At 35.8% G+C, this 12,265-nt stretch overlaps 1 protein-coding gene across 4 annotated transcripts in view; it reads left to right on the top strand.

Moving 5' to 3' along the window:
- The window catches only part of LOC149838107 (yacP-like NYN domain protein), a 79,464-nt gene that overhangs the window by 28,477 nt on the left and 38,722 nt on the right, over positions 1 to 12,265 (top strand). For 3 of the 4 annotated variants that reach the window (XM_090006380.1, XM_090006378.1, XM_090006377.1), the window contains exon 5: positions 9,721 to 9,790. The exons of the other annotated variant lie outside the window; for it this stretch is intronic. In XM_090006380.1, the coding sequence (XP_089862506.1) occupies positions 9,721 to 9,790 (70 nt within the window). The remainder of the gene's footprint in view (positions 1 to 9,720; positions 9,791 to 12,265) is intronic. 4 annotated transcript variants of the gene reach the window in all.

The following is a 12,265-nucleotide window of genomic DNA, read 5'->3' as shown; positions in this document are numbered from 1 at the left end:
GGGGAAGCGTGATGGGAAGCGCGCTTCCCATTAAAGGGAAGCGCGTCCCCCATTAAAGGGAAACGCGTCCCCCATTAAAGGGAAATGCGCTTCCCAAAAAAGGGGGACGCTTCCCCCCACGCTTCGGAAGCGCGACGTTCCGCGCTTCCGAAGCGCGCTTCGGGGAAGCGCGCTTCCCCTTTTAGCTAGGCGCTTCCGGTAACCCTGGTCTCAACCCATTTATAAATTGAAAAAAATGCTCCGCATTTACTTGATTTTGGCGAAGCTCAATGTCTTGTGGACAATGCCACTTTGGTTCAAGAAGAGCCAACTCTTCCCATAGTTTGGATAAGCTATTGTAGTATTCTCTAATACTTCTCTCTCCTTGAACCATATTCCGAACCTTTTCTTGTAAGTTACATATATGAGCAATATCTTTAAGAGAATACATTCTCTTAAGATATTCCCACGCATCATTAGCATGTTCAAATTTTGCGAGACTTGAACACTTCTTTATGTCTACACTAGAAATTAGCCAAGACATGATATTGGCGTGACCCATTCTCCATTCTTTCCATTCCTTTTCATATGTGGAGATGGCCTTAGTTTTTTCCACCTCCGAAAGAGGTACTTCTCTTCCACCTTCTTCTTTAGTGAGCGTTAGTTTAGGTTCCTTATCGGTTCCATCAACTAAGCCCCATAGACCCTTTCTCCAAATAAGATGCTTCATGTTTGAAGTCCATGTTACATAGTTTGAATCGTTGAGTTTTATGGACTTTTGGTGACATTATCATTGTCATCCATTTTACAAGCTTGGGAATGAGAGGGGAAGAAGAAAAGCAAGTGGGAAGAGAAATATTTTAACCACAAAGATCGAAAATAAGTAGCCTTCCACGCCCTTCAAGGCTACACACGAGCACTCCTTCAAAGAGACTTCACTTTGTTGAAGAGTAGTTGCATGACACACTTCCCAATACACGTCCACTGACCTTGCTTTGATACCATTTAAGAAAGTGAAAAATACGCTACAACAAATGTCTCTCAACAAGTTCTCACAAATACACCATAAGAACTACAAAGGTTCACAAAGAGAACTTAAGAATACACACAACCTGAAACGGGTATAAAAATGAAAAATAAACAATTTTATTGATTTGAGATAAAAACCCAAAACAAGAGTAAGTCTTTACAAGGGGAATAGCCCCATATTTATAGAGAGGTAGAGAGAAGCCTTAAGAGAGTTGTTGGACTCTCCAACGACTCTAATAGAGCTGTTGGGGAGTCCAACAACTCTTTTTGGATTTACCTTTTTGACTTGGTCAAAAAGGTACCTTTTTGACTTGGTCAAAAAGGTACCTTTTTGACTAGTAAAAAAGGTAAAGGCCAAATCAGTCCAATGATGGACTGGTTTGGCTAATTCTAGTTGTATTTTAACTAGAATTAATTAAACGAAAAATCCTAACTAGAAAGGAGATAAAACATTACATGTTTATGAGATTACATATGAGATATTATATGAGATTACATATTTTAACAATTCTTACGAAAATTGAGAATGGGAAAAAGGTTGCTCTTTAAGGAGAGGAAATGGGTAAAGCCGTTTTCGATTATGAGAAAAAATGGAAAGAGTGGAGGATGGGCCACTCCAAAATAATTTGATGGCTCATCAATAGTGTAGACATCCATAAATGTTCTAGCTTAGCGAAATTTGATTTCGCTAGTGATGCATGAAAATATCTTAAAGACATGTATAGTCTTAAAGATATTGCACACATATGCAATGTTCAAAACAAGGTGAGAACCATGACTTAGAGAATATTACAATGCACTTTCTCTCCTTTGGGATGAAGTGGCTCTTCTTGAGCCAAAATGACATTGTCTTCAAGATATAGAACTCCGTGAAAATCAAATTAAAACGGAGCATTTCTACCAATATGTGAATGGGCTTAAGCCCAAATTTGAGGGAACTAAATCGACTCTCCTTCATAGAGGAGGTGTGCCATCCATAGTCGAAACTCTTGAAGAATTGACTATGAAAGAAAATAGATTGAAGAAGCCATCCGCTTCAGAGGATGAAGAAACCGTGCTTGCTATGTCAAAGCCCGATAATCATACTAGGAGTTATAAACCTCCCCACTTTGTGAAAAATGAGAATGGGAGAAATCCTAACAACTATGAGAGGAATGACAAAAAAAGTGGCAAAATCATATGCTATCATTGTTATGAACCGGGACACATCAAGCCATTTTGTCCAAAAAGAAAGAAAGAAGATCACCGAGATGATAAGAGAGTTGCTTTGGTGTAAATGAATGATGTTGACGACTTTAAATGCATTGGCTCCCTATCTTTAGCTCAATTAATGGAGGCGCTACAACCAATGTTCAAAACTCAAGCTTCTTCCTTTTTGGGGGCGGCCGTATCCACAAGTGGTGACCCTGCTTAGACTTCTTGGATCTTGGACTCCGGTGCCTCTTTTCATATGACTCCAAATGTGTCAATATTATCCGAATGTTATTATAACTCAAATGATTCTTATGTTTCAACCGCCGACGGAATATCCTTAAAAATCAAAAGTTTTAGAATCTTTCAAAAATAACCAAACTTTCACATACCAAATATTAGGGTTGTGCCAAAATTAAATTTGAACCTTTTATCGGTTTCACAAATTACGGATCATGGTTGTAAAGTTTTATTCTCTTCTAATGATTGTTTAATGCAGGGTCTTCAGTCCGGGAAGCCGATTGGGCAAGGCCATATAAGAGGAGATCTCTATGTAATAGACAATCTTGAGTTATCAAAATAATCTTTTTGTAATTTTGTGGAAAAGAAAGATATAAAAAATTGGCACAAAAGACTAGGACATTGTAGTGTGACCAAATTACACTTGTTTCCATTTCTTACTTATTATAAAGAAAAGAATTTGGTTTGTGAAGATTGCATTCTTGGCAAAATAAAAGCTTTACCCTTTGGGCAAAGACAATTTATATCCAAAAATCCATTTGAGTTAGTACATTCGGATGTATGGGGACCGACTCCAGTTATATCTAAAGGCGGGGTATCTTACTATGTTATATTTGTAGATGATTATAGTAGACATTCTTGGATCTTTTTTCTTAAGCAAAAGTCATAAATATTTGATTGTTTTAAAAGATTTTTCTACTACGTAAAGACTCAATTCAAAACCAATATTCAAATTTTTAGATCCGATTCCGGGGGGGGGGGGGGAATTTGTATCAAAAGAATTTAAAAATTTTCTTGATTCAAATGACATCATTCATAAAAAATCTTGCCCTTACACTCCTCAACAAAATGGACTAGCTGAAATAAAGCATAGACATATTGTTGAGACCACTAAAACACTTCTTGTATCAAGAAATGTTCCAAAAATGTTTTGGACCGAAGCTGTTCTTACGACAGTCTATTTGATAAATAGAATGCCCTCAAAAGCTATTGAAAATATATCCCCTATTGAAAAATTACTTAAAATTCTCCCCGATTATAAAAGATTGAGAGTCTTTGGATATAAGTGTTTTGTTCTTACCCATAAGAACGACAAACTTTCCCCAAAAACAATCCTTTGTGTTTTTTTGGGCTGTACAACAACAACAACAACAACAACAACTACGCCTTCATCCCAAAATAATTGGGGTCGGCGATATGAACCAAAAAAGAAAATCATTATGGGTCTTCCACATGAATCCTTCTCCTCCAATCATTTCTATCCAATGCCATGTCCTTGGTGAGGTTCAAAGCATTCATATCCTTTCCTATCACCTCCATCCATGTCTTCCTAGGCCTACCCCGACCTCTTTTAACTAATATATTTTCCCATTTCTCCATCCTTCTAACTGGAGCATCATTAGGCCTTCGCCGAATATGTCCAAACCACCGTAAACGATTCTCTCTCATCTTATTTTCAATGGGTGCAACGCCTACCTTCTTACGTATCTCCTCGTTCTGAATCTTATCTTTTATTGTATTTCCACACATCCATCTCAGCATACGCATCTCAGCTACACTAATTTTTTGAATATGATGTCTCTTGGCAGCCCAATATTCCGTACCATATAGTAAAGCAGGCCTAACAGTCGTCCTATAAAACTTTCCCTTCAACCGCAATGACATTCTACGATCGCACAACACTCCAGTTGCACTTTTCCATTTCATCCACCCAACCTTTATCCTATGATTTACATCTCCATCAATTTCTCCATACTTTTGAATGATAGATCCCAAATATTTGAAACAATCATCCACCGGTATTTCTTGCTCACCAAGCTTCACTACACTCTCATCATTACTTCGTTGCTTACTAAATTGACATTCCATGTATTCTGTCTTACTCTTACTCAACTTAAAACCTCTTGCTTCCAATGTCTGTCTCCATAATTCTAACTTAGCATTAACCCCAGCTCTAGACTCATCAATCAAAACAATATCATCAGCAAACAACATACACCACATCACATTTTCTTGAATTGATCTCGTAAGCTCATCCATCACTATAGCAAATAGGAAAGGGCTTAAAGCAGATCCTTGATGTAACCCAACCGTTATAGGAAAATTGGTTGTCACCCCTCCACAAGTGCGGACATTGGTTACTACTCCTTCATACATATCTTTAATTATTTTAAGGTACTTGAGAGAAACACCTTTCTTCATCATTGTCCACCAGAGAACGTCCCTAGGTACTCTATCGTATGCCTTCTCTAAATCAATAAAAACCATATGCAAATCTTTATTCCTCTCTCTATTTCTCTCGATAAGTTGTCTAAGAAGATGTATAGCTTCCATAGTTGATCTTCCAGGCATAAAACCAAATTGATTCTCCGATATCATGACAACCTTCCTCAACCTAGACTCAATCACCCTCTCCCAAAGTTTCATAGTATGACTCATGAGTTTTATACCACGATAGTTTGTGCAATCTTGTATATCACCCTTATTTTTATATAGAGGCACCAAAGTACTCTTCCTCCACTCATTAGGCATCTTATTTGTCTGCCAAATCTTGTTAAAAAGATTTGTCAACCATTCTAAACCTTTCTCTCCCAAGCATTTCCAAGCCTCGATAGGAATACATACCATTTGGGCCAACTGCCCTTCTTGATTTTATTTTCTTCAAAGCCTCTGTAATTTCTTTCTTTTGAATCTTGCGCATGAAGTCACGATTCATCTAATGAAAAGGAATAGAGAAGTCTACAAGATCTTGAGCATGACTTTCATTAAATAGCTTATCCAAATAAATTTTCCATCTCTCCTTAATCTCCGCATCTTTGACTAAAACCCTTTGTGTTTCATCTTTGATACATCTAACCATACCCAGATCCCTCGATTTCCTATCTCTCATCTTTGCAAGCCTATAAATATCCTTCTCGCCTTCTTTGGTATCCAACTTGTCATAAACCTCCTTATATACCTTATCCCTCGCGTTCCGAACTACTTTTTTAGCTTCCTTCTTTGCTATCATATACTTCTTCAAATTCTCCTTATCACGACTCGTACTTAGATTTCTATAACACTCTCTTTTAACCTTAATAGCTAATTTGACATCCTCGTTCCACCACGATGTATCCTTACCTAGCGGTGCACCGCCTTTAGACTCACCCAATACCTCCTTAGCCACCTTTCTCATGCCACCCACTATCTTATTCCACATTGATTCTGAATCCTCCTCGAGACACCAATCAGCTTCTTTAACTACCTGCTCTACAAACATTCCTTGTTTAGCTCCTTTTAGTGCCCACCACTTAATTCTAGGATCTATCCTATGTCTATCCCTTTTGCGGCATTTTCTAATTCTAAGATCTAAAATTAAGACTCTATGTTGTGTAGCTACACTTTCTCCCGGTATAACCTTACAATCGATGCAACAACCCCTATCTGTCTTTCTAAGTAGGAAAAAATCTATCTGACTTGTATTAACCCCACTTTTAAATGTTACTAAGTGAGACTCCCTCTTCCTAAACCAAGTGTTTGCTAAGATCATATCATAGGACAAACCAAAATCTAAAATCCTTTCTCCACTTTCGTTTCTTTCTCCTATACCATAGCCTCCATGGATACTCTCAAAACCATCCATACTAATGCCTACATGCCCATTAAGGTCACCGCCGATAAAAAGCCTTTCTCCATAAGATATCCCTTGTACTACTCCATCTAAATCTTCCCAAAATTGACGCTTAATGGAATCATCTAAACCTACTTGAGGAGCATAAACACTAATAATATTAATAATATCTGTACCTAATACTAATTTAATAAGTAAAATCCTATCACCCTTCCTACGGACCTCAACTACATTATCTATAAACTCACATTGGTTCATATTCATAGGGTATGACTAAGTTTTTATGCTGGCTGTCACAGGTCTACCGCAACCCTCCTCCTTTATCCGAGCTTGGGACCGACAGTGTATAACTAAACAGTTATACACAGGCGGAGTTTGTGTTTTTTTGGGCTATGCTGGAAATAAAAAAGGATATAAATGTTATGACAGGGAAATGAACAAATTATATGTTTCACGAAATGTTACATTTCTTGAAAATGAAGATGGTTTTAGCAAGAAAAAATCCAAGAAAACTATGCTTATTCGTTTCGTTTTTATCTAATCAATGAACATGAAGGGTATGAAAATCTTCAAAATGAGCATGAGAGTGAACATGAAGACTCTCATGATGCAAGTGAAAATATAGACAACAATCTTAACAATATTGACCCATCCCATAGTAACATATAAACATATACTAGGCGGACCGAAAGGAACCCACTATGTGCTTTAGAAAGATATTTTCAAAATCAAGATATTGATTCTGCTAGTATTAGAAAATCGGTAAGATTTTCAAAAGCCCCTAGTAGATTTGTATCATATGATTCCTTTGAACCAAGATACCAAGCATGCTTAGTGGCCATACACTCATATTCTAAACTATCATCTTACTATAAAGTTAAAAATCATCAAGAATGGATTAAAGCCATGAACAATGAATTAGAAGCATTAGAAAAAACAAAAACTTGGAAAATTCAAACATTACCTAAACGAAGGAAAATTATAGGATGTAGATGGGTTTACAAAATTAAAACCAAATGGGATGGGACATTGAAAAGATATAAAGCTAAACTAGTAGCTAAGGGATACAGTCAAGAATATGGAATTGACTATGATGAGACCTTTGCCCCAGTTGCTCGAATGACAACGGTCAGAACTCTCATCTCTATAGCATCAATCCAAAAATGGCCAATTTTTCAAATGGATGTGAAAAATACCTTTTTAAATGGTAATCTGGATGAGGAGGTCTACATGGATCCTCCACCAGGTTTGAATTTAGCACATGGGAAAACTCTTCGTCTACGAAAAGCCTTGTATGAAAACAAGCTCTCAAAGCTTAGTATGATACATTTAGTAATCTGATGACTCAACTGCATTTTAAATCTTGTTTTACTGACACTGCATTGTTTAAGTCTTCCAATGCAGGAATGGTTATACTGCTGCTTTACGTAGATGATATGATAATCACAGGATGTGATAAGAATGGAGTAAATCACATCAAAGACGTGCTTAAAGACAACTTTGATATGACAAATCTTGGTTTTTTACAGTATTTCCTTGGAATTAAAGTAGCTTACTCACCTCGTGGTTATTTTTTGTTACAGACTAAGTATGCCGTAGAGATCATAGAGAGATCAGGACTCTCAAATGAAAAACGGGTTGACACTCCATAGGTCATAAATGCAAAAATGAAGAAGGATGATGGAGAACCTCTCAAGATCTAACCCCATACAGACAAATGATTGGAGCTTTGTCCTACCTTTCTATTACTCGTCCTGATATCTCTCATGCTATTCATTCTGCCATTCAATTTCAGTATGCTCCCACTACAGTACATATGAGTGCTGTAATGAGAATTATTAGATATATTAAGAATTCTATAAGTCATGGATTGTTTTTATCATCTTCTTTCTCATTAGAAGTCATTGCATACTCAGATTCTGACTGGGGAGGGGATGTAAATGATAGTCGCTCAACTACTGGTTTGTGTATTTTTGTAAGTGACTCCCTAATTTTCTGGCAATGCAAGAAGCAACAGAAGGTGTCTCTCTCCTCAACTGAAGCTGAGTATCGCGTCATGGCAATGACTACGTCTGAGTTAGTATGGTTGCGACAACTACTAGAGGATTTTAGAATTCACACCACAGAACCTTCTAGATTATGCTGTGACAACAAGAGTGTTGTATATATCGCGAGCAATCATACGTTTCATGAGAGAACAAAACACATTAAAATGGATTGCCACTATGTTCGGAAAGAATTTCTGTAGAAGACTATCACATTGCCTTATGTTCCATCAGAGTATCAACTCACGGACTTCTTTACCAAAATACTTCCTTCACCCAGATTTCACTTCCTACTTGGCAAACTCTTGGTTGTTGCACCATGAGTTTGAGGGGGGGTGTTAAGATATACATATATGTGTTTATTGTTAACCAAAATACCCATTAGGGGTATTTCAGTCTTTTCTCTATAATAGGTGTCAGCCCATTAGGGGATGACATTTCTGTATTTTATTTCATGTATTTATTTTTTGTCTTTTTCCTTTTTCACCTTTTGTCTTTTTCAGATTTGATGGGACAACTCCATATAGCTGTTGAAGCTGTCCCAACAGCTATATTTATGACCGTTGGGTGCAGCCCCAACAACCATATGGAGCTGCACCCTATTGGCTCCATTGTATTATATATTGGCCTCTTGTGGCCTTGTATTCCCAACTCATTCTTGAGTGCTTCTATGCAATAACAAGTTTGTAGACCCTTGTGTGGGTGGTTTCGTGATTCATTCAAGTATTTTTACTTGATTGAAAGTGTGTTCTTGTATGTGTATCGGATTCAAGCAACTTCATTACAGCAACCCATCCTAAACTGAACCCAACATTAAATACAACAAAATTTTGATCCTAAGTTACAAAAATTATCACCAAAGAAATAAAAATAAAAATTATAATTCTGCCATTGATATCATATCTTCTCTTTAGAATTGGTCAAAGCATATTGATATTGTTTTTGTATGAGAAATGATAAATTATGTGGAAATCACAGCTGAATATGTTTCCACTTAATATTCAATTGCATATATATTTACCATAGCAAAGGTGAAAATTTTATACCTTTTTGATGAATTGTTTCTCAGCCCAATTTGAGGGCGTGTGTTAGACTATATTGAAGCACATTTCCGTGCGTTGCTATACCATATAGGGATTTTTTTATCTGCATTATTTGAGGGTATTCATGTAATTATGTAAACCATTAGGGAAGAATAAGTTTGATCATATTGAAAGCATTGGGTGTATTCTCCCACATTATCTTGTTCACTCACCCTTATATCAATTGACTTCTCATCTTCTGCCTTATGCTTTTGTATTACATATCCACAACAACAAGAAAAAAACATTTCATATGTCTCAAAGACACCTTTTCTTGAGTCATTAGTAAATCATATCTTACACACCTGTGATGTAATGAGCGGCTTAGTAAAGTAAAATGAAATGAAAGAAATCTGGATATGTAGGACATTTTCACATCAGTCTGGTGCAATTCATGACAAAATACCAGTTCTACTCATTTGTGAATGCTCCTCTTGCTTATGTGATTTTTGGTTCATGGTTTTGAGACAACCTTAGGAAACAATGCTAGTTGCATTTCTTGATTTAGCTTCTAATTTTATATTTGTGAAAAACTATTTTGCAGAGGTAAAAGTGGTTGTGGTCTTTGATGCCATGATGTCAGGCTTGCCTACCCACAAGGAGAATTTTGCGGGGTTCGAACTTGGAACTATTAGCTCATTGCTTTGGTTCATAATAATAGGTTGTATATAAGCTATTATTCTTTAACTAATGTTGCATATATACATAAATAGTATGTTTATGCATGTTTCTTTATATATAGTCACTAGAATATGTTTATTGGAGTATGAACCGAGTTTTTTGTGTTTTTTTTTCCACTTAAATCTCACTGTATGTATGCTATCTACATGCTCGGTTTTATGGGGACTGGCTCTTGGATCAGCCGATTACGACACATAAGCAGGTTCTTTTAAGGCTTGAAAATCGATGGTTCATAATTCTCGTAAATATTCAAGCATCCAAAAATCATATTTTTTCATCAAAAATATATGATCTGACAATCAATTCCTAGCAAATGGAGCGTGCTTAACGCATCTGCAGGGTCAGATTTGTGACAAAAGCGTTGAAAAAGGCCTAGATCACACTCCAGTAAACATATTATAGTGACTATATATATATATATATATATATATATATATATATATATATATATATATATATATATATATATATATAGAGAGAGAGAGAGAGAGAGAGAGAGAGAGAGAGAGAGAGAGAGAGAGAGAGAGAGAGTTTATTGTTATTAAATTTGGTTTGACATCCTCTTTTAAGTTAAATTAAATTTCTAAATTGGTTCTGAAAAGCCATTAGATTTTCACAATTGCTCCAAAAAAAATTCACTATAGGTCTTATAATTTTAATTATCGTTTCAAATGTCATTTTAGTTTTAGTTTATCTTCTTTGAGTTGATTAAAAATTGCATTTGGCATTCATAATCAAATGAAAGATTTATTTTAAATGATTTGAAAATCTTTAATTCTAAAAGAATGTTGTTCTTATTGAATTTAAATATCTGTTCACATAAATGCAAGTGGACCACTGGTCAGAGTATATAGACCTTCGACAACCTTATTGCGGTTATGGGCTACTTATTGAATAAGGGTAGCTGGCTCATTTGACTTATCATTGGGATTTATCGACTTAGTTGGCTTAGTCCTAGGAATCAAATGGGGCCTTTGATCTAGTCAATGAAAAAGGTGGAATTCTCCATCAGCCATCAACCCATTGGAGTTTCTAGAGGGATGCAAGATCTTTGGCCCTTTTTAGATATCTGATTGGTGGTAGAACCCTCCACCAACTATTGTTATCAATCAATTTAAAGTGTGGAGAGATTGTTCAAATGAAATTTGGGATTTATCAGCTCTTTGGATCTTCGATGAGAATGTAAATCAGATCTAAAAGAAAGTGTTTTGTAAAAGTTTAACAAAATAAGAAATGTCAACATTTGCAAAGTTTCATGAGTTTGCAAGGTGATTTACAAAGTGTTTTAAAACCTATTTTATTGTCTTTTATGTGTATCACATTTGAAAAACATGTCTTTGTTTCAAATTGAACTTGCAAAAATGATTTAACATTTAGTGTTGACTTTTCATAAATACCTTTTCAACCATTTCTTTTAAAAACCTCATAAACGTAATTTTTGAAGTTTTGCTTAGTAAGCATGTATTTTATTAATTATTATTATGGTTTCAGAGTGAGAATTTTGATAGAAGTGGCAATAATTTAGAGAAATGCTCATAGGATACTTTGATGAGGACATTGACAAGGAAGTCAAGCATCTTAACCATGGTGAAGTTATTGGTTTGATTTTTTGTAAGACATTGCAGTCACTTCACAGTTGTATTCATCTTGTATGAGAGATTTTAATGAAAGTTGAGTTGTTATATAGTTGTATGAATGCTGTAAATGCTCATGTTCTTGCTTTTTTGCGAAGCTTTGGCGAGTTTATTTAAGTCCTGAAGATAAAAATGAACAACCCTTGAGTCATATCTTAAGACATGACCAATTATGGTCCTGTTTTGGGGTGTGACAAAACCATTTAGGTTTAACTCTAAATTACTATGACCCATGGTTTGAATCAATCTGACTCATGGTTCTAACATGGATCATATGTGGATCCACTTGGCTTTTGATCCAGCCTTAACACATCTAGTTAATCAGCTTAGATATAGCAAATAAAATCTTAGGTTTGAATTGGGATCCTTTAAGCTCAAATAGGAACGAATATGAACCCCTCTCAACATGGATCCTCATGGTTTGAACACATGTGGAGAGAAAAAACCTTCCAATGCGATATGCGATGCGTACTCTAAAAGCCAGCTCCTGTAGATGTAGATACTTGATATGGATCATATATTTTTTGAAAGAACATATGGATCATATATGCTTATGTTTTTTGTTCAGTTCATTTGTCTTACTAAAATGCACAACAGGTACCTTGTACAAGTGGGTTAGAATGGTTAAACATAGTTTTGACAAAGAGGAATTTTGTGCACATGAATCCCCTGTAGTGCATCTGTAAGATCTTGATTGGTGATTATGGGTTGGGTTACAGGCATTGCTTGGGCCATGGTCTTCATTATTCTGAAAAGAAAAAGAAACAATACAAC

The sequence above is a fragment of the Nuphar pumila genome, chromosome 5, assembly GCF_984573655.1.
Source record: "Nuphar pumila chromosome 5, dmNupPumi1.hap1.1, whole genome shotgun sequence".
In the NCBI taxonomy this organism is placed as follows: domain Eukaryota; kingdom Viridiplantae; phylum Streptophyta; class Magnoliopsida; order Nymphaeales; family Nymphaeaceae; genus Nuphar; species Nuphar pumila.
The sequence above is the reverse complement of the archived record's forward strand: the minus strand, read 5'-3'. Positions and strand labels throughout refer to the sequence as shown.